The sequence below is a fragment of the Mya arenaria genome, chromosome 2 (genome assembly GCF_026914265.1).
Source record: "Mya arenaria isolate MELC-2E11 chromosome 2, ASM2691426v1".
Classification (NCBI taxonomy): Eukaryota; Metazoa; Mollusca; class Bivalvia; order Myida; family Myidae; genus Mya; species Mya arenaria.
In genome coordinates this window covers 40809020-40833519 of record NC_069123.1, presented here as the reverse complement: position 1 = coordinate 40833519, position 24500 = coordinate 40809020, and the positions used below count along the sequence as shown (strand labels likewise).

The 24500-nt window shown below is 31.5% G+C and overlaps 1 protein-coding gene across 5 annotated transcripts in view; it reads left to right on the top strand.

Moving 5' to 3' along the window:
- Positions 1-24500, top strand: part of LOC128204356 (polycystin-1-like) — a 65053-nt gene that overhangs the window by 7621 nt on the left and 32932 nt on the right. For 3 of the 5 annotated variants that reach the window (XM_052905789.1, XM_052905782.1, XM_052905775.1), the window contains exons 3-19: positions 4450-4521; positions 5359-5430; positions 6640-6714; positions 9030-9101; positions 9795-9863; positions 12943-13029; positions 14745-14819; positions 16692-16763; positions 17269-17283; positions 18841-18912; positions 19362-19433; positions 19769-19837; positions 20414-20577; positions 21191-21331; positions 22221-22358; positions 23718-23861; positions 24177-24302. In XM_052905789.1, coding sequence (XP_052761749.1) covers positions 4450-4521; positions 5359-5430; positions 6640-6714; positions 9030-9101; positions 9795-9863; positions 12943-13029; positions 14745-14819; positions 16692-16763; positions 17269-17283; positions 18841-18912; positions 19362-19433; positions 19769-19837; positions 20414-20577; positions 21191-21331; positions 22221-22358; positions 23718-23861; positions 24177-24302 — 1535 coding nt within the window. The remainder of the gene's footprint in view (positions 1-4449; positions 4522-5358; positions 5431-6639; positions 6715-9029; positions 9102-9794; positions 9864-12942; positions 13030-14744; positions 14820-16691; positions 16764-17268; positions 17284-18840; positions 18913-19361; positions 19434-19768; positions 19838-20413; positions 20578-21190; positions 21332-22220; positions 22359-23717; positions 23862-24176; positions 24303-24500) is intronic. The other 2 variants (XM_052905794.1, XM_052905801.1) reach the window with 2 other exon arrangements.

Genomic DNA, 24500 nt, shown 5'->3' with positions numbered 1-24500 from the left:
TTCCATAAAGCGTTTGAAAACTAACCATAGTACTTTTATACAGGTATATTAGTCATTTCTTAGTCTAGAAGAGGGTCTAAAATAAAAGAAATTAAGAAATACCATAGCTGTCTTATTTGTTATATGTTTGTACAAATATATCTCCGTGAAAATGAACTTCCCACAAAACTAAGTAATCTAAGTACGTCAAGAAAATACTTGTTTGGTGGGAAAATCTCTGAAATCTTGATCAAATCTCCGTACATGTATTATCATGGCCCCTCTATCAATCGGAACACCTCGGCCATTTTCCATCTAAAACAACGGACACCTCGGCCATTTTCCATCTAAACCAACCTCGGATGTATAAGGAGGCCATTTTCCATCTAAACCAACCTCGGATGTATGAGGGTTTACAATGTCAGAACTCTTTACATTTAACTACGGTGCAAGAAGACCACGTAGTAATTTCAATTTTGCAGTTAAGCTTAAGGACTTACTCTAAGAAATCTTCATTATTTATGCAATAATACACTTCCTTTGGAGTTAATTTGAACTAAGTAGTATAAAGGTTTAAACTCTAAGATTAATTATTAATATTGTCTACTGATGCACCGGCATACATCCGATGTTGTTTTCGATGGAAAATGACCGAGTTGACTGGGTCGTTCCTCTGCCAATTTTTATGGTTTACAATGTCAGAATGCTTTATATCTAACTACGCTTTAAGTAAATCGCATAGTAATTTCAATCCAGCAATTAAAATGGCATTATGACAATACATTGAAAATCTTAATCATTTATGGAATGATACACTTCATTGGCAATCAATTTAAATTCAGTAATACAAAATACACGCTAAAACACAATTTATTAATATATTTATTTAAAATTTTACGAAATACTGCTTCTGAAGTGCCGGCATACACCCGAGGTTATTTTCGATGAAAATGACCGAGGTGATCCGAAATTGCCCCTCTACCTGTGGTGGGTCATGTGGAAGGAAATTGTTCAAACTAATACCAGGTACTGCCTGTCGACTTCTGGAAAACTTGGCACAATATGAAAACGCATTTCTAAAACATTGACACCTTTTTTGTCAAACATAAAGAAAGAATACAATGTCTGGAAAGATAATTCAACACTATAATCTGTACCGTTGAGGACGCACAATGTGTCAAAAATATCAATGACATCTATATTTCTTTGATTGAAATATGAAACGTGAAAAGATAAAAAGATATTTTCAAAAGGCTTGCAGCATTGTCACATTAACTTGATATTCTTTGGAATACATAGACAATAACATAAAAACTACGAACGAATTAATGACTTATGTTTTAAATTTGAAATGGGCAAATTAACTTGCTTTGTTATATTAAATATAATGGCTTATATAGTTTTGTCACAAACATTATCTGATTTGGAGCGGGAAGAAATGACGTATAGAGCGCCAAAATTTGATGATTAGGAGATGTTAAATGTGTTTTGTGTACCTGTTGTTTCTGTTTAGTCAAAATAACTCTTTATCTATTTCAATAGCAAAGCCCTTTTACAAAATATGTCATCAATTCAAGAACCTTTTTAGAACAAACCATTTAGGTTTGACCCATTTTTGTGCATTCATTTCAGAAATAAAATAAACAAACACTCAATGTTCACATAAAGGTTTTTGATTATAAATTCAAAACTTTAAACTAGCATCAGGCTGAAATGGTTCAGTGTTATCACTATGCTTGTCTTTTCGTTATAAAAAGAAAGACATCATTTGAATGTAATCATTTGTCCAGCCCTTAAATGTAGACACTCATTCGACCTTTAAGAATAAACGTTTTCGTTCTTTAACATGGTATCAATGATATCTTATCACTAATCAAACATGATTATCTGAAAATGTATGGAAGCAACAAAAGGAAATACAAAAGAAGTAAATGTGTTTATCCAAGTTTTTTTTCTTATTGAAATGTCTGAATTTGCCAATTATAATATAATAAAAAAAAAAAACATACACATCGACTATATAAGTCTAAAGGTAAAGTCACTGCGTTTTTATGTCAAAAACTACACAGCTCTTTAATACTTTTTGCATGACAAAAAGTCAACATTAAATTATAATGAAAAAAACTTTCGCAACCATCTGTATTGTAATGCCGTAATTACTGGAGCAAATTATTACCACTCTAATTCATATTGTAGTGAGAGGTAAGCGTATTTGCTTAAAGGCTAGAAGACTATATTAATAAGGTACCCACGAACAGAATTTAGCCCGTAAACAAATATTTGCCGTATATAAATAAAAAGTTATTCGAAATGGTTTAGGGAATGAGAAATGTTAAAAAATGAATGAATATATTCAATTATGTTACTCTTTTATCAAAACATGTCGATTCATGAATGTTGATCAGGCTAATCTAAATTTATGTGTCTTTTAAAGCAAAAAGAAGATCTAAATTCGGTTAATTATTTTACCATTTGTGTTTAATTCAACGGCCTATACACGATTCATTAAATTGACTATGATATTGACCAAATAAAAGTGACAATATGTTTCTGCCTACAACTGAACTAGATATCATTTTGCTTAATATTGATACTCAATAGTACTCCGACAGTTATTCTATAGTTTCAAAGTACTTATCATATTGACATGTTGTAAATGATTATTTGCGATGATGATCGTGTCTTTAATATTGTCCACTGACGTTCTATATATTAACGTCTGTGATTTAATCGTATTTTATTGCTTCATAATTGTACACTTTATGACAATGCATGCAAAAGAAAACAGATAAATAATAAATCTAAGTAACATGAAAAGCATGACATATTTTACTTTGTCAAAAGCAAAAGGGTTGGGCCACAAGTTTTTACAACATTAGAAAACGGCCCTCCACTATATTAACGTCAATGTCATATACAAACAATTTTATCTATCGTGGATGGACTGTTTTTTAAGACTTATAGACATGTTTCTAAATTCAGGTCATAAAAATCGTTTTTAATGAATTCAAATCTGTGCTAAAATATTCTTTGCTTTTTGATACGACTAGAATGTTTACGCTGCAAATACATTGAACAGTGACGCAAAAGGGGAAAAAATGAATTGAAAGATATTCATCAACAAATATGCCGATTAATTATTCTAGCTATTCATTCAATTCTGAAATGTCTCCTTGGCTCGGTGTATTTACAGATAGGGTGGGTTCACTTAGATCGACCTGTCATTAAGCGCACTCAATTTATAATTGATATGCAGCAACGAAAATTCTTCAAATTTCATCATCAGCTGTGGTTGTACTGGTATTTCTTCAGAAATATTCTTGAAAACGATACAAACACCTTAAAGCTGCACTCTCACAGATTGAACGCTTTGTCAACTTTTTATTTTTTTTTTGTCTTGGAACGAGCCAATTTATGCAAAAATACATGTGAACAAGTCATATAATACTGCTGACAAAAAATAGATCGCAGATTTTTATATTTTAGTTAAAAAAAAGAGTTGTTTTATGCATTTTTCTTAAAACGTTAGTAACGCTTTTAGCCATAAAACATTAATTTTCGAACGGAAATATGAAAATCTGCGATCTGATTGTTTAGTCAGCTGTCTGTTATCATTGGTTTGCAGATATTTACACAAAAATTTGCTCATTCCAAGACAAAAAAACAACAAAAATGTTATAAAAACGGTAGATCTGTGAGAGTGCAGCTTTAATTAACATACGCATGTGTTGTGACACTTGATTTTGGGTTTCAACTACTGACACTCTGGCCGATCTTCATAAAATATAGTAATATTCTAACTTAAATCAAAGTTGCTTCCATCATGGTTTGGAATTTGTTTTCTTTTATGCATGAATGGAGGCATTGAAGTCATTCTCGCCGAAATTTAATATTAATTATTATTAAATTGAGCTCAGTAAATTAATTAAAGCTGAATAAAATAGGACGGATGCATTTTTTTACAAAAGAAAAAAAAACCCTTCATATTTAATGATTGTATTTGCAAATTTTCATATTAAAACACATGTATACATTTATTTGATTTTGACAGTGGACACCGATTTATATCATTAGTATGTTTATGAAGTACATCGTGAAAGTACATTTATTCGGAAATGAATTCCTACTCCATTACACGCTTTTTTTTAAAAAAAGAAGGAAAAAACAACAGCAAAACATTATGATAGTGAATCAAATTGTGATGTAACCATCTCGTTGATACATAATTTACTGACCGTTGACCGCAATTGTTTAAGCATTATGTCCCTTATTGAAAAAGGGAGTTCATTCCCTTATATACGTTTTTGCCATTTATTTTAAGAGCTTCGAAACCGCTTCGTAATGCTTCGAGACAAAGTCTTTGTAGTTGTCATATTGTAAATGGTCAACTGCAAAATTGCCGATTCATCATTAAACAAGCTTAATGACTGAAACTGATTTTAATACATTTGTTGTTTTTTTCTATTTCAGTGATATTTCCAACAACAACATTACTTCAATATCAGTGTCCGACTTCCAGTTTTTTTACAATTTAGTAGAATTGTAAGTATTCCAATTCCAATTTTACCGAGTGAAATGATCAAAAATGCATTAAACTATAGAGAAAAGTTTAAAGATCACAAAAGACAACGCCAGCTCTCCAGTTCCATTTATACATGTATAGACCTATTTGAGGGTCCAATTTTTTTATTAAAAGAGTGGTAATCACACTTTGGAAAAGGAGTCCAATTTTGACCCAAATTAATAAAAAAGAAAAAAATCTGCATTGTTAGTGTTCTTTTGCTTGTGATATAATTATTATTATAAGTTGACTAAAGAAATGATAAAATAATTGCTTAGTGGACAAAGTGATGAGTGGAGATTGAAACCAAGATATTTATATAAAATATGAATATAAAACTGCTTGAAGCTGCACTCTCACAGATTGAACGTTTTAACAACTTCTTTATTTTTGTCTTGGAACGAGCCAATTTATGCGAAAATGCATCGAAACCAGAGTTATGACAAAAAATTAGATCGCAGATTAGATCGCAGATTTTTATATTTAAGTTAAAAAAAATGATGTTTTATGCATTTTTCTTAAACCGTAAGAAACGGTTTTAGCCATAAAAAATTAATTTTCGAACAGATATATGAAAATCTGCGATCTGATCTTTTGTCAGCAGTCTTTTATCACTGGTTTGAAGATATTTGCGCAAAAATTTGCTCATTCCAAGACAAAAAATTAAAAAGTTGTAAAAACGGCAAATCTGTGAGAGTGCAGCTTTAAATCCACTCAGCAATTTATTTTTTTCATTTCTATTTTTCTTTTTTCTACAGAGTGTACCTTTTGTGAATTATTTTTCATGATTTATTGATCAATTTTACTTTGCATTTCAGAGATTTATCTTTCAACTCATTTACAACTATTCCTACCGATACATTTAACAACTTGACAGCACTAAGAACTCTGTAAGTATATCAACATATTTTTTTATTCTTTAGTTTGTATTACGAATTGTGCATGTAGCTGAGCTGGCCAATATGTCTTGTTTTTGTGATGTTTTGTGTGTTAGTTAAAGTAGTTTTTCTTGTGGTGATTAAAGAAATCATAGAAATATATTATGACTGACAGACAGAAAGACAGACAGTCTGAAGATTATATTATTTTAGTAGTAACTTGTTAACAAGAAATATTTATAGTTTTGTACAAAAGCTCACTCCTAAAGTTAATTATCATTATATCACACATTATTTTGGAGTAACTTAAGTAAGGTAGAAATGAACGTTTGTAGAATGATGCTATGCCGAAAAAATATATTGTTATAGTGTGAATATATTATTATTCTAATTTTTCATAAATCTAGTTGATTTATCATTTATTTTTGTCCTGTATGTTTATCATTTTTCATGCTAAGCTGGTGCAGACAATGGGCTTATTGTTCAGAATTTGATTATTCAGAACTCAAATAACAACATCTTTGTTAACTTTTAAAAGCGAAACATTTGACAATGAGCTCTTATTTTAAAATTAATAAAGAACAGCTGAAACAATTGTCTCAAGTCTTGTTAGGAATAGTGCAGATCATAAATGTATTCATGAAAACCTTCAAAGTAATATAGATTTGAAAGTTTATCAACAATGAAGTTAACAATGTTGTTAACTTTAACGCGTGCTGAAAAATTGGCCAAATATTTTATACTGAATAGAGGAAGAGGAAGGGAAATATAGGATGCCCCTTGTTGTCTATTAGTAATTTCATTTGTAGTATTTGTGTGTCTGCCGTTCCATACCCTTGTCAAAAACCTTATGTTTCAACTGTCTGGCTCCAATTTCTTAAACAATTCTGAAGTCTCACTGATTTTTGTTTTGGTATAAATTGTGTAATTTTCTAGCTATATTACTTTTAAAGAAAATCATTGTCAATTTGTTTTATGAAAGCAAATAATTTAGCTATATGAAATATGATATTGAATTTCTTAAACCTGTTACGCTTAAGATATTTTGAGAAATTGGAGTCAGGGTGATGTGCCACTCCTCATTTTTCATTCAAAGGAAAATAAAGAAAAATGTTTTCTTTCTTCACTGTTCAAAAAGAACCTTTAATGTATAAACTGATACATTTCCCACCTTGATATGTTTTAGTTATGTAGTTATATTATTTATGTAATCATTTGTAGGAATTTGGCTGGCAATACACAATATGCCAGTAATTTTGACCAAGATATTTTAAAGGATACGTATGTTGATTCCCTGTAAGTAAATTGTATATACATGTGCTCATAGTTCAATGTTAGGGACTTTTAAAAATAAATATATATACTCCGTCTCATAGCTGTTGAGGGACGTATGAGTAAATGATTTTAATGTTTCTGGAAAAACAATTTTAACATATTTCATGCCATCAAAGTCTGCTGTTTTATATCCTCATTAATTTAAACTGAAAAAAATAAATTAATATGATAATTAGAACAATTGATTATAGTCCCTAAAATTGATCAATGATATACCTATATTAACTGTTTTATTTATTTTGTGACTATAACCAGATATATATGTAATAGTTTTTTAGTTTTGCTGAACATAACAATTAAATTAGCGATATTCAGCTGCAGCCCAACAGCTGATTTCATTGTTTAGTTAAGCAAAAATAAATCATAACTATCTTAGTGTTGGCATGAATGTCTCTATACCAGCCATTGTCCATGCTAAAATCTATTTAATGACTATGATACATGAAACTTTAATTAATCACTACATAGATCTTTGGTGGTAGTTTTCGAAGCTTCCTTAATAATTAACTCAGAATCCATCTGGCGATCCCTATGGCGAAGACATGAACATCAACACTAAAACTTTTTGTATGCACATACTTTACTCACATCCAGTGTAGTTAGATCCTATGTATATTGCATTTATCTAACAAAGGGAAAGAAAAATAACATTCTTTGTGTTTTTATGAAATTTAATATAATATTTTGATTTAAAATTGTGCAAAATATTACTTAACTATAATGGAATAGATCTACTTAAATTCTCTTTTATTTTGTTACAAGTAGTAGAGGTCTGCGTGGGAATTTTTCATTCTAAATTACAATAAAATTAAGCTTTAATCCTTCATGTATGTATATATTTGACTATACATACATGTACAGTAACAAGCAGGATTGGGTTTTATTATTATTTTTTTAATTGTTGGTTTTTAGCATCATGTCAAGCTTCCTTTCCATGGAAAGAATTGTGAATAACCTTAAAAAATACTGTGGACGTTCTTAATGTGCGCATCCCATAGGCCCCACTGTATTTTTGCCGTCAAAGTAAACATGACATCTCCTGCTTTGGTCATATTTACAATAAACTTATGTCTGTTTGTTGTGGCTCTTATATAATATATTAACCATTAACTATTATACATTCACCTGCTTAAAAAATCACCATGCTTTGTTTTACAGTATTTCAAAATTATTTCATGCCATAGAACTGCACCAAGGTTTCACAGGCATTATAGAGATTTCAATATAGATTTGATTTTAAAGCCAGTACATGTGTCACTGAGTTGCCTCAAATTATCCTGATGTTTGATAAGCTAAGTAGAAAAAAAAAACGCTGACTGTTTCATGCCAAAAGCAGGTGTCGGACAGATCTGCTTTGTTCAAAGTTTGAAAAAAGTAAAAAACCAAAATACAATGTACAGTTCCATGCTATAGATTATTGTAAAGTTCTATGAGGCCAGACTCGGGGAAAACTAAAATTAATTACTATTGAGGCAAAGATGGATGTATGTTTTACAAATAATCTGTTATACTGTCAGTCGCCCCCCTTTTGTCAAAATTATTTATATTATATTATAGATATTTTGAAACATTTAAGAATTTATTTCCCGAGCCAGAGTCTGATCTCAGACTCGACACATTAGTGAATATGGCACCAAGTGTCATAGTTCTAAATGTGTGCTTACGTAAGATCAGTACTTCTTATACTGTATACAGTCATTCAAAATTAAAACCATTATCCCATATAAACAATGTATCAGCACTCAACCACGGCATTTTGTGGTTTTATTTCCTATTCTAACCATATTCCTCTGTATTTCTTTTTTTCCTTTGGTTTGTAATTAAAGCATTATATATTAACATATGTTCTTTAATTATTGTGTTCAACCTAACTTATATATGTTATAATGTTAACTCTTTATGATTTGTTAGGTGTGTAACTTTATTAATAAATTAAATAAGTTGTAAATCATTAAATGCTTAAAAGCATAACATGTAAGCTTTATGTTCTTTACATCATGTATAGTTTAATGGCATATTTTAATGGCATAATATTTCTAACAACCTGTATTGTGTGATGACATGTTCTTAATGGCATGATAGTTTTTAAGCCATGTTAAGTGTAATAGCATGTTTTAATAGCATATATTTTAAGCCATGTAAAGTGTAATGGCATGTTTTAATGGCATGATATTTTTAAGCCATATAAGTGTTATGGTATGTTTTTAATGGCATGATATTTATTACACCATGTAATGTAATGGCTTGTTTTTAATGGCATAATGTTCTTTTTTCAGAAACTTCAGTTACGTTGGTCTAGATTCAATTTCAAGGAATATGTTTAGAGAACTCCAAGAACTGAAACTTCTGTAAGTATGGTATTCTTGATGTTAAACAAAACATAGTCTCAGCTTGACATTGTGAAAACCCTTGGCCAATCTTGGCAAACCTTGGTCAACATTGCCTAACCTTGGCTAACTTTGGCTAATCTTGGTGAACCTTGGCCAACCTTGGCCAACCTTGGCCAACCTTGGCTAGCCTTGGCTAACTTTTGTGACCCTTGCTTAACCTTGGTCAACCTTGGCTAACGGTGGATAACCTTGGTCAACCTTGGCAACCTTGGCTACCCTTGGTCAGCCTTGGCTACTCTTGGCCAACCTTGGCTAACCTTGGCTACCCTTGTTCAACATTGGCTTACCTTGGCTACCCTTGGCCAACTTTAGCCAACTTTGGCTTTGCTTTGCCAACCTTGGCTAACCTTGGCCAACCTTGGCAACACTTGGCCAACCTTGGTCAACGTTGGCTAACCTTGGCCAACCTTAGCTAACCTTGGCCAAAACTCATATCCCCATGAAACTTTGTTCACATGTTAACTTGAGTTACCACACATTAAGGCCTACATCTCTAGATTTAATAGGTGTGGAGTTATGCCCTTGACCAACTGAAAAGTTTGGACAAGCGTTGCAAGTGGTGTCACGTTGCCTCAGTTTTGTGACAGAATTATAAACACACTTATCAGTATTTAATTAGACGAATCAAGTTTCTTGTTTTCAATATTTCAGAGACCTTAGCCACAACAACATCGACTCTCTTGATGCAGATCTTTTCAAAAACCTTAATTTGGAAGTCATGTAAGTATAAGATTTATTTTCACTAAATATGGAGTGTTTTTGTAGTTGGGAATCCTACCTGCATGTTTAGGCTGTGTGTGGGTCAAGGTTGTGGTAGAACTGAAGCAAGCCCTCTATGATATTAGTGAATGTTTAAGGTGTAAATTGATCCTTAGATTTTGTTTTCAGGTATAGTTTCACTTTCTGCTCTTGTTGCAACACAGGTTCAGAAACACATAACAAGGCTATTTCATTAAGGACTGAATTACATTCTCATGCCGTTAAGGCAATCATGAACGCATTATGGCAAAACAAGACACCCCAAGAAACATGGTAAAATTTAAAGGCAACATACAAAAGTTGAATTAAAAAGTAAGAAATAAAAATTGATTGATGAGCATGCCATGTCACATTCACTAATTGACAAGGTGACAGTGTGCATGGGAAACTTTCAAAAGAACAATAACTCATTTGTCTCTGTCAAGTTGTGTAAATATGTAATCAATTTGCAGTCCTGTTATTTAATCAGTTAATATGATCCTGGTTTTGGCTGTCCTTCAGTAAAGGGTACATGCAAAGCATAGCAGAATAGGTCATGTGGTCCAAATTATAACAAACTGTTGAGTTTTATCTGTGAATAGTGCTTAATACGCCCAAAGATAATCAGCTTTAGTTCAGCAAATGTCTTTATGTTAGTATTTAAGCCATATTTGGACATGTTCCAGCTATATTTTGTTAGATATTTGATAGGTGGTTTTTGTATGTTTAAGTGGATTTTGGACTTAGTTCTTTGCATTTATCTAAGATAAATTTAAATGGGCAATTAGGTTTGTGAATACTAGGACTTATTTTGGTGAATTTAATATCCAATTGATCTGAAACTCAATCTTGAATTAGGTAATTAAAAACAATAAAGACATACCCTAAGAGAATGCTTGCTGCATTATACTATAACCAAACGTCCACTGTCATAATGATTTTATGACTCGCACTGTGTGTTCCAAAGTATCAAATTGCAAAAATTAATTTGATCTACGTATACCGGTATGTTAGAGTTCAGTTTGGCAGTCTACAGTAAATGGAGTGGGCGAAGGCAGAGCATAGGCAGAGAAAGCTCGCACCATTTTCTGTAGATAGCCATAATGAACTCTAATTTATTTGATGTTCGCACTTATTTGAACCAATAGCTCCACCCTTTGTTTAGTCATGTGGTATTTGGCGCAATTGAGAATATGTTAATAAAGAAAATAAAATGGAAGTTTATTTGTACAAAAAAAAAAGCACTGAAACATTAACGTTTAGGTATTTTTTGTTTAAAAAAATACAAATTAATAAAAAAAGATTTTTGGTACTGAATTTGCTTGATTGGTTGTATATTATAAAGATCATATTAAAGGAAGAAGTGTAACTACTTAATTTGTATTTGAATATTGTCACATACATATTTTAATTGTGAACTGAATAGTTGTCAACACATTTTAATAGCTGTTTACACATCTAGGTTAAATTTTAGTTCATGACGTAAGCTCGAACATCCACCAGACAACCGCAGCCTTAACTGTAAATCTTGATTACTTCATGCATGCGCGTAGCAATCTATGAAAATAGACAACTGGTCCAAGTCACATGGACTGACAAAATAGGCTATATGAAAATAAATGCTGTATTCACCGTCAGGTCTGCTCTACAGCATATGGAGCGGCGATAAATGGCAAAAATCCTGAATTGTTATTTTCCCACAAATAAGTACAAACACCAAATTGCATTGTTGTACAATTTGCCGCCATAAAGGCAGCAATAATATGACACCTCCTGACTTATTAATGTATTTATGCAATATATATGTTCATATTTATATATGTATTATAGATAAAAAAAAATATTTTTTGTAACATGTTTGAGTGATTTATTATATTATCTATAATCTTTTTATTCACATTAGGCTTTTATACTGAAATGCATGTGGCAATAGTAATATGATGGCCACCTTATAAACGTATAAACTTAAATGTGATCAAAATGTTATTCAAATATAGTTGAAAGTTTTACTTGCAAATTAGAATAAGCTTTGTTTTACATATATATATCCATTCATAAAATTTATTTTGAAATACCTATATCAATATAGAAAGTAATTTGTCCATATCAACATTTTGTATGTTGTTCAAGTTCTTGTATATATTTAAGTGTTTCATTGTGTTTCATTAATTATCCAGTATGTTAATTTTGCCATGTTTTGTTAACAATTGGGAGACATGTATAAATTCATGTCCTTTATTGGGAGAAAATTATCCAGCATATTGACATGTTTTGTTAATAATTGGGAGATATGTATATATTCATGTCCTTTATTGGGAGAAAATTATCCAGCATATTGACATGTTTTGTTAATAATTGGGAGACATGTATATATTCATGTCCTTTATTGGGAGAAAATTATCCAGCATATTGACATGTTTTGTTAATAATTGGGAGACATGTATATATTCATGTCCTTTATTGGGAGAAAATTATCCAGCATATTGACATGTTTTGTTAATAATTGGGAGATATGTATATATTCATGTCCTTTATTGGGAGAAAATTATCCAGCATATTGACATGTTTTGTTAATAATTGGGAGATATGTATATATTCATGCCCTTTATTGAGAGAAAATTATCCAGCATATTGACATGTTTTGTTAATAATTGGGAGACATGTATATATTCATGTCCTTTATTGGGAGAAAATTATCCAGCATATTGACATGTTTTGTTAATAATTGGGAGATATGTATATATTCATGTCCTTTATTGGGAGAAAATTATCCAGCATATTGACATGTTTTGTTAATAATTGGGAGACATGTATAAAATCATGTCGTTTATTGGGAGATAGTTGTCAAGAATGTTATCATGTTGTATTGTTAATTGGGAGATATGTAGTGTGTGAAGTTGTATATGTTCATGTTCTTCATTTGCAGGTAATTATCAAAAATAAAGTCTTGTTGAGTTTTTTATTTGGAGATGTGTTTTGCTTGTAGTTATGTATACTCATGTTCTTAATTCAAATTATATTGTCAGGTATATTATCATGTTGTAAAACTCTGAAATTCCAGTATTTTGAGTGGCAATAACCTACAAGGCTTCTGGAATGATTATATTGATAAAAAAGCATTTAACGACCTGGACAAGCTTGATACTTTGTAAGTTAAAGCAATTTGGAAGTAGTCACAATGCATCCTCTTAACCAAAACACTGACAGTTAATAGCTTCATATTGTAAATGTTTTTTGCTAAATTAATAACACATACCACCAATTAAACTTAAAATTTGAAAAAAAAAAACAGAAAAAAAGCTCATGTGCTGATTTTTTCTCTGTATAATTCATTGGATCTACAGAATGATGCTTTGTGAATACGATCCTCCTTGTATTATCAACTATGTACCGATATTCTTTTCTCTGTGCCTTACATTTACCTATCATTTTCAATGTCTTTGTCATAGTAAGAACACATTACATAGAATCTTACTAAGAAGGGTGGAGTGATCAAAGTGAACAAGCCCTTCTTAGTGGTTTAGATTTTACATAAGATGTTCTTAACGTCTTTATGATTGTAACATGTTTTCAATGAAGGGGAACCAAATTATGAGGTCATTTGTGTTATGTTGTAAAATAACATAATGTAACAATTAAGCATGGTAGTTATTGAAGGCTGATAGGCCATTCATTGGCTGTCAATGTAGGTTATAATCTTAAGTGAAATAACATTTAAGAAGCTCTGTCGATCTCTTGTTTCTTTGCAAATTGTAACAGCAATAAGTAATAATTAAGGTTTATTTATGGTCATTTTAATGATTGATTTTAATCGACAAAAATAATAAGCTTACTTTCTTAGTGTTCAGCACAAAATGCCCATTGAATGCCTCTATTCTAGCTATTGAGCATTTGTGAGCTTATACAGCTTCTATAACTCACTTTTATATAATAGAACTTACCCGGTATTAATGACTAAATGGAATTTTGGTTGTTGTTATCATACTAATATCATTACTGTATATTGTTTGGTTTTCAAGGCTCTTCTAAATAAATAAATATGTATCTGTCTGGCGATCCCATTGGCATGAGCCTGAGCACTAATTGTATCTTAAACTCATACTTCTATTATATCATAATAGTGTGCAATCATCAAGGATTTTCAATGTTACTAAGGAATATACACTTACAAAACTTATAAGTATACAGGTATAAATATGCTCATATCTCAGTAAATACTTGCCTGATTTGGCTGAATTTTTCAACAAATATTGCTTAGATATATGGTATGTTGTTTTATTTATTACATTTCATAAACGATCAGATTTAACACACAAAGATCAATAAATGTGATGACGCGTAAAATGTAAATATCACAATACATAGAAAAAGAGAATCTGCCACCCACGGTTGAATTTGACCAAGTCTAATAACGTGTGTGTCCACCCTGACTGTTGATCACAGCAATGCAGCGTTGACGCATTGACATGACATATCTTTGTTAATTTCTTTAAATATTGATTGCTAACTCATATATCTTAACAATTTTGCTACTAAATTATTGGCTATAGATAAATATGATGTATAACTTTTTATTGATATTAAAAAGAGTGATTATTTTCTTGATAAAACATAATTATGTACAAGAAAATTCACTTTTTGTCTTTGCGTTTGATTTTGTAACTTAAATGACATTCATTGTCATGTAATGGTGTTTGTACTTAAAGTTTTGTTTGTTAAATTTTTGGTCCATTTTTCATATCGATGCTTGTGTAAAGTCACTGAAACAAACTCCAAAAGAAATATGTTTCATTGGAGAATGTGAACTACCTTAACAAGAATTTTTGTACATGTTAACTTAAATAGAGATTTGAATTTTCACAGGATCTTGTCGGACAACAGAATTACGGACTTACCAAAGGACTTGTTGAAAGAAATAGATGAGTCAATTAAAACCTTGTAATGGAATTATTTTATCATTTGAAAATATTTTTATATTGTTCTTTTTTTTCTTTCTTTCATCTGCTGTTGGAAACCTTAGAAGGGGCCATTTCCTCAATAATTGTAGGAGCAATTTTGTACAAGGAAGGATGGGAACCGGTGCAATACTTCTGTTAATATTCTTTGCTGAGTCCAAAATTGCTCCTTTGTTTCTTGATGGGAAGATCCCCTGAGGAAGAAGTTATAGTCACTTTAAGTAATAATTTACAGACTGACTGAAAAATTAAGGATTTCAAAAAAAGTTCAAAAAGGAGTTCCAACACAGAAGTCATTACCGGTCTGGAATGGTGATATATTTTACATCAATAGTTCTACAAAAAAAATCCAGCATCCCTGACCGATATTTCTGCCTATACTCTCATACAGTCAATTGAACCCACTTACCGGCAAGCACACAACAAAGTTCATGATATTGATAAAATTATGAAAAGTTTGGTAATACTTCTTTCAATGATTTCTTGACAATTTAAAGAAAACTGTGTCAACCTTGATCAGTGAAGAATTTGTTTCAAGATTGATGTAATTACTTAAAGTAAAATATTATGCTAAAAATGAAGCATATTAAATTCTAAATTTTGCTGGATGGTAAGGATGGGATAATATCTTATATTCCATATCTTCATAATCCACCCAAGTTCCATAATAATCAATAGTTAAGCAAACTTTGTACTTGGCTGAAGTTGAAAAGTTTTGTTCATCAAATCATTTTTCTACCTCCCAAACGTGATCATCCATTATTGCTTTATAATTCGTTGAGTGTTAATTTAAGATGTTGGAATTAAGGGAAAGTGTTTTGGCTTTGTCCCTTTCTAGAACATGTTAACTCACTTGTTTTGCTATTTCATTGATTTACCCATCAACCGAAAGCTTTTTGATATATTTTAATAAAATTTATAGAACTGGATAAGTTGACAAAATCCAATTAAAAGACCATGTCAGATTAGTTTTGCAAAGCATGCTATTATATGGAAAAAAAATATTTCAACAAATCAAAAAAATCTAAACTTCAACAGATAAAAAATAAATATATATATCTTCCCTGTGTAGACAGTATTTTTTCCTTTCATCTGGGTAACATGAAAATAATCACATCTGCGGGCTATTGATTATGAGTTTGTTGGGTGACTGGCAGTGAATTCTTTGGATAACTCTATATGTTTGTATATTTTGATTTCCCATAGATAGTGATGTATCCATCTAACATTTTTCTCTTCCCTTAGTTTCTTATAATATTATATAAAGCATTATTTATGAAGAACTGTATTAAATCCATGCATGAATAATAACAACAAATTGTTTGTACAAACATTAATCTTGTATCAAATTGTATTCATTTATTATCTTGTCTGTTTTTCAAAGAAGAAAAGATGAGGTATAGTTATTCTTGTTGGCCTCATCATTTTGTGTACTTTTTTCTGTAAATTGCTACTTGGTGAACTTTCTTTTCATTTTTAGAGTGCTCTTTATTCTGTATAATGAGTTTCTTTCTCAAAACATTCTATGCTAAAGTATAAAATAATTAATGTATTTAGTCTACTTTTGATGTGAAATGAATAACAACATGTATTATTCTATGCTTATTTGATAAGAAATACCCTTTTAGCCATGCAGTTTGACAAAGGACCTACACACTTTAATGTATTGTCACGGTATTGTAAGGCATTTCACAGAGTAATAAGGTACAGAATAGTTTCGATACTTTAACAGTACTTCGTTCTTGTCATTTAAAAAAAAAATCAGGTTAAAATTAATGAACAATTTTCATTCATAAACTTCTTTTCAATGTGATAACTGAAATATACTTATCATGTATATTTTGTCTGTTTTCAGAGACTTGTCTGACAATCCTATTACTTCCGTGTCCAATGACTTTCTGGATGATGCCGACCAGTTAACCAATCTGTAAGTACCATGTATTTTATTTACCACTTTAATAAATATCATTTATATTGATAATATTTTTGTTACTTTTAAAATTAAAAAGAAGTATTGTCACTCAATGGTAAGGTTATCTTCATGCTAATTTACCAAAGCTAGTGGTTAAATTTTTATAGTAAAGGTATAAAATTTGTTATATAGAATGAAGAAATACTTTATAAAAACCAGATTTTATAAATATATTAGGTATTTTGTATTATTGAACTTGAGAATAAGAGCAGATAAGCACACTTGGAAATAACCTCATTTTGTCTGTTTTCTTAACCAGTAATGTTTTCGAAGAATTTGTTCACTGTTCATAAAAAAATAAAATAAAAAGATGCATTTAATATAATATGAAAGGCAGACATTAATTGGATTGCATATAATAAATCAAGATGTTTTCCTTACTACATGTATGACTGTTACATGTGCTTAGTTTGGTGAACTTTTTCTATGATGTTCATTTTGATAATGCCCTATACTTCAGATCCGTAGTTAGCCTGTAAGTAATTGAGGATGTGCTATGTTTTTGCTTTAACCAAATGAATGTGCTTTGGTACCAAGTATCAGTTGTTTGGTTTAGCAACTGAAAAACGTTGGTGTTGGTTTTAGAATGTGATCTGCTTTAACCTAGAATGTGAAACCATTACCAGTAATAGAGATAAAGGCCATGTATTAACCAAATATTAATGAACAAGTTTGTTTAATGCACCTCCAGATACAAACTACTTTTAGTATGAGGCAAAGGATTGCCAGTGAACCATAACATGATTGTATTGGCATGTGCCAAAATACATTTTTTTTAAGTGACTTTGTCCAACTCGACATATTTGAAAAAGATGTTTGTACCTGGAAGGCCCTGGTCTCTTACTTCCCAATTGGTACCAGAAATTTGGCATGCAATTGTCCCTTTAGGCTAGCATTCAAACCCTCAACCTGTATTAAGATGTCATGTTGCTCAATGCTGTGTTTGTTAAACCTATAGATAATTGTAATTTACATACTTGCACATTTTCAGCAACCCCGGTACTTTATTCTGTTTACACTACATTTGTACTGTGGTAAAATTGACTGACAAAATCTCGTTGTCATGAATAATAATGAGGTAGTTAAGAAAACTCTTCTTCCCGTGAAATCACATGCTACAATTTAATTATTCGAACTGAGAAGATTAACAATGGCATCACACTGTGGGTGGGTTACTAAATATAGAAAATATCACATGATATAATTTCATTGGTTAATATATTCTGTAGTATACATTAGGCACCAATGAAACTGCTTCATTAACTATTCATGACAACAAGATTTTGCTAGCGATATATCCCATGGTACTCAATGATGCATCGTGCAATAGTGTACCGGGGGTGTCTGATGGTGGTATTTGCTGTAAGTGTGTAATATTTGAAATAAATACCCTAATTGTGTGCAATTTAAATGAAACTCACCAACTTTTGTTTGATATCCTGATAGTACAGATCATCTCATGAACTGTGATAGTACAGATCATCTCATGAACTGTGTTAGTACAGATCATCTCATGAACTGTGATAGTACAGATCATCTCATGAACTGTGTTAGTACAGATCATCTCATGAACTGTGATAGTACAGATCATCTCATGAACTGTGTTAGTACAGATCATCTCATGAACTGTGTTAGTACAGATCATCTCATGAACTGTGATAGTACAGATCATCTCATGAACTGTGTTCTACTTTGTAAAAAAAAAATATAAAAAAATGTCTTTATTTGAATAATTAAGAATTGAAGTTAAACTTGTAGAGTTATAGATTCTTGCACTGATGTTAGACTTGTGTGCTAGATTTGTGAAGATTTGTAGAAATTTTGTGAATCCATCAGAGGATAGTGCATTTTCCTATTTATTTATATGGTAGCTCAGCCATAGTCACTTCATTGATGAAGTATTACAGAAGAAACAGTATGGAAGTCTTCTATATGCATCGTCACAACCAGTCTATACTATTTTCGTTTCATGACATAAATGATATAGATATACTATCAAATGTTAACTTCCGAATTCTCTTGGTTTTATCAGGGACCTAAGTAATTGTGGGATCAGCAGTCTTGACCGGTCGGTTTTTAGGGATGTCACGAGTCTTACAACATTGTAAGTTACCTTATATAAATACAGCTACTGTTTTTATCTGTTCATATTACCATGTGACTTAAAATTTGCCAGTGTTGTAATCTTTAAATAAGTGCAAGGTTTCTGATATACTTCTATTAAATTTTAATAATAGCGTGTTTGTATATCTCTATTTCATCAGATTGTAATTCGACACCTTGTGGAAAGGAAGAGCCAAATATAAGAAAGTCATGTTTGGAACACTGAATCAAAGACATTCTCTGTGTGTGAACTTATGTGATTGGTTTATTTTAGGTTTTCATTCAATACTTACCACCAGTGGTAGCGCCTGTTCAGTGTAATTGGTAAAGTTTTTGAAGGAAAGCTCTGTTGATATGTTAAGAGAATCTTGTCTCATTGTTTATAGTGTATTTCTGAAAGTTTAATGTGGTTATAAAATAAAGTTATAGACTGATGCATTTTCATTTCAGAAATTTGGCAAACAACGATTTGGACAACTTACATGGAGATATATTTGACGCTTGTAGAGACTTATCTAGTCTGTAAGTACCTTGGGAGCTGTCACCATTGAAGCTGACATCATTAGTGTTATAAAATCTATAATTTTTATGTGTTTTTATGTTTTTCCGAATTATATAATTATGCAACTTAAGAACTCAAACAAAATTCAGTCATGTAAAGATTTTGCAAGTATTCAGGCTTTGAAGTTTTTTTATGAAGTTGAGATCAAAGCAGTGGTTCTTACAGAAATGTAAAAAAAAAGGAGTGACTGACTCTTGCTACATTTGTACCAGAAAGTTTTAAAATTAAAGTGAACTAATTGCTTATTCTGATACAAGTCAGTATATTATAATTGTTGATGATTATTTTATTTCAGAGATCTGAGCTCAAACCAGCTTTCGACAATCTCCACAAACCTTTTTGATAGACAATCATCTATTTCTGTGTACGTTATTTTTTCATTGATAACTTTGTTTATAGCTAAAAAAAGCTGATTTTTTTTATTTGAAACATTCTGCTCCCAATTTCGATTTATAGCTGGTCTGTTAGATATTGCCATTGGTTTGGTGTCATTGTTGTGTAAGTCTTGAACCAGTTGGCCATAACTGCATTCAAGGAATTAAAATTAAAATGGGTCCACATACTTCCAAAGACAATACACACATGTATGGCAAGATCGATAATTTTGCCTTTAATAGTCGTTGAGTTATGCCCCTTCTTTGACCAGAAAACTAACAGACGAGGGGTTGTGTTTGCTTTACCGCACTCTTGATTATGTTTTCCCTTAAGGTATTTAAACCAGAACTGATCCAAGTTTTTCAATTTTGAATTTATTATGAGGTGATCTGGTATCAAAATGTAGAATTATATGGTTAATGGAATCATCCGATATTTAGCTTATTTGTGGATCAAAAACCTTATTTTTAAACTATGATATGATAATGGCAATAATATGTACCTGTAGAGAAATGTTAAATTATTTTCAAAGAATTAATAAAAACTGGTGTATTTCTCTCTGCAGCGATTTTTCCAACAATCCATTCACTTGCGATTGCAATGTTCGTGACTTCCTGTATGAACTACGCTACCACCTGAGCAAGACCTTGGAGACTGAAGACCTGGTCAAGTGCACAGACGCCATGGGCAATCAGCATGTCTATCTAGACTACTGGACAACTGACTGCTGTATGTTGGAAATAAAATCAGTATTCTTTCTAGCTCGTCTTTTTTTTCAATGAAGATATGAAGTTCATGCGTAGGAACCTCAAAAGTGATGAAATGTCATAGAGGATGGTGTTATCAACAGCTTCATAAAATTTCATGAAGATGTTGGCCATAACACACAAGATGTAGAAGATATTGATACTGTGCATATTACTGGCAACTCCCATAACTTTGTCATAAGACTTCTTGAGTTTTGCCCCTTGATGAACTGAAATTTAATTGATAAACTGCCTCTGCTGGCAATACACTTGATATTGTCTTTGTTTCAGTGTTTGAATTACTTTTGAACATTCTCTAAATTTGTTCTGGTTTGCGCTTACCTTTCTTTTATGAGTATATCATTCTTAAATAATAATAATTACGTTTTCCTATGACACTTGTGAAATAAAATACCGTCTTACACTGAAAACAGCAAGTACAAATATTTATTGAACAGTGAGAATAGACAGAATATCTTGACATTTAAATTAAGAACAGATTGTTGCTATTTCTTTAGATAGTTTGCTATTCTTATGTACATCTATTTAAAATCATTTACAGGAATTTATTACATTGTTCATATATGAAATTTTAGCTGGTAACCTGAAAGATTCTTGCACAACGCTATCTGACTGTATGGTACGGAATGCCGACTGTGATGGGGGTATTTGCGTCTGCCAGAGCAGTTACTATAAAAACAATGGAGAAGGAACTGCTGGTGGTCTGTGCAAACCAAGTGAGTGAAAATATATTGATATAATTGATATAACGCATACATTAGTTTCAGAATGCCCATGATGGCAGCCGACTTTGTGCATTTGTTTTTCCATCGTTGTGTTGTGACCAGTAAATCGCCCCGTTCATTTAACAGTTAGTAGTATTTCTATCCGAGTGGTTCAGTGTCCTATCAGTACCAGTTGAAATAATGACCCCCCATCTTCCATAAAACATGTGAAATTGTGGTTCTATACATCCACATTCAATGTAAGAAATTATGGTCCTATATATCCACATACAGCTGATGAGCGCTTATAAAATCCGACAATTTGCCGGAAGGAATAAAAATAAATCAGTAAACGTCGTCTGAGAACCTTTATTTTTTGTCTTGGAAAGAGCAACTTTTTGAGTAAATATCTGCAAACCAATGATATAAGATTGCTGACAAAAAATCAGATCGTAGATTTTCATATTTCCATTCGAAAATTGATTTTTTATGCATTATTTCTAAACCGTTAGTAACGGTTTAGGCCATGTATATAGATATGTACTCAAAAAGTTGCTCTTTCCAAGACAAAATATAAAAAGTTGTAAAAATGGTAAATCTGTGAGAGTGCAGCTTTAAATCATGTCTGAAATGTTTGAATTCACTACTTATAGTAGTACAAATGGACTTTTGGGTGTCTAAGAGTAAGATACGAAAAATATAGTACTTTTGAAAATAATACAGCAGATAATAATGTTGCTAGTTTGTTTTTTAGTTTGGTGGTTTTCATTGGTTGAAATTGCTTGTTTTCTATGTTTGCTCGTTGTTTCTTTTCTTATGCCTTATATTGTTTATTATGCTGAAGATGCATTATGTTATACTCTGAATCATAAACTTACCACTGAATGACCCTTTTTTACAGAGGTCAATTTAGACTACCCCTGTGATATGAACTCTGCATGTCGCACTGCAAATGCAGAGTGCGCTAGTTCTAAATGCCAATGTCTTGAGGGATATTACGATGACAGCCCCAAATATCTCGGTGGTTTTTGTTATCAGCGTGAGTTTTGATGTCTGTGTGATCCGGTAGATCATCCTAGCATGATGCGTGTGAATAACATATTGAGTGATCGTTCTAATCAAATTTTGTGGTAGTTTTAATAAGCTTATTGCATTTTTCAGTTCATTGAGATTTTGAGTGTCCTTTGTTGTTTGGACATATGCTTGGATTTTGTTTCAATAAATACAATAAAAATTCCCATAAGTTAACAAAAGAACCATTTTAACGCAATGCTGGTATGGTACTCAGCATAGAAAATAACTTGAAATACCATAGTTATTATAACAAAAACAGTGCTGTAACCATGTCAAAGCAAGTCATTATTCCATAAATGCCATAAAGGGAGGTCAATTTCCTTGTCTTTTAATAAGTTTTTAAACATCTTTGTGTATTAAAGAAAGATTCTTCATTGATAATTCAAATCATTGAGAACAAATGTGTAACATGATATCTTTGGGTTGTCAATCATTTTTCATCAAGTTTCATCCAACCTTACCATTCTGTTGTTTGTTGTTGTTGTTTGTAAACCCTGTTATTAATAATTAGATCTTTGAGTCAACCTAAGGGAATACTAACGACTATAAGGCTTTAGTGATTGTATTTTGGGTAACAGTGTAACAGCAGTTAATAGTGCGGGCTTTTCAGTGGGTAACAGTGTAACAGCAGTTAATAGTGCGGGCTTTTCAGTGGGTAACAGTGTAACAGCAGTTAATAGTGCGGGCTTTTCAGTGGGTAACAGTGTAACAGCAGTTAATAGTGCGGGCTTTTCAGTGGGTAACAGTGTAACAGCAGTTAATAGTGCGGGCTTTTCAGTGGGTAACAGTGTAACAGCAGTTAATAGTGCGGGCTTTTCAGTGGGTAATAGTGCAACCGCATTAAAAGTGCGGGGCTCAGGGGGGATTTTTTCTCATGTGATCTATTGACAGTGTTGAAATTAGCATTGAAAATTAATGTTGTTGTGTGTTGTTGTGTTCCTAGTCTTCTGTGGAATGATTTATTTTAAAATTACCCTCTTTAACTTGCTTATAAGGACAGCTCATAACTAACACTGGAAAATGGTTTTAATAGTTTAATAGTTAATTCAGGATAGAAGTTCTTCAATGTCACATTTGAAAATATATAAAATCAGGCAATAATCAACTATTCTATTCCTTTCTCAATACATAACTCTCTCCCTTTGCGAGTGCATTTATAATTGTCTTCCTTGACAATGCATACTTATTCCCCTTTGCAAATGTAAAAATACCTTCCTGTTCTAGGAACAGTTCTCTTCCTTTCCATGTATAATTTGCGCTCTTTGTCAATGAATAATTACCTCCCTTTCACAGTGAATAATTCTCTCTCTTGCCTTCTCTTCAGAGGTTGAACTGGAGGAGACATGCACCATGGACTCAATGTGTCTGACAGAAAACTCCCAATGTTCTACGAGCAATTTGTGTGAGTGTACGTCTGCATACTATGATGATAACGGATACTTCATGAATGGTGGAGAATGTGTCCTGAGTAAGTTCCTTAATGTTCTGATCTCACTTAACTTAACTCTTCATTATTTCGATTTTTTATTTGTCATTTTACTTTAAACTGAATTTCAATATATGACTTTTACTCTTTAATTAAAACAGATTTACCAACATATATAAATGAGTTTGTTTATTTAATGTATCCCCTTAGTACTGAAAACTTTAGGTAAGATTGATTCTTTTTTTATAATTATATACAATTAAAAAAAAACTCCTTTGTCTTCTCATTAAGAAATAAAAATGATAAAAGCTAATAAAGTTGAAGATTAGGGAGACAATTTTTCTCACTTACTTGCAGAGCTGTCACTGAGTTCAAGCTGTAACGAGTCTTACCAATGTGCAGAGGCGAACTCGGAGTGCCTTGCTGGAATTTGCGACTGCTCCGAAGGATATCATAATATTGCTAATTCTGGAAAATGCCAAGGTATATTTGTCTAGTAAATCTTAAAATCATTTTATTTTAAAGAAGGCCATACTTTAAAAAATGTGAGTTTGCAGAGGCTGAAAGGACCGAAACTTTTAATTATTTTTTCGTTTTTTCCCCCTGGGAGTAGGTAAAACATAATTTGTAGAAAATTGGATGTTTTCTCATTTTAATGTCAAATGAATAAATGGAAAATGT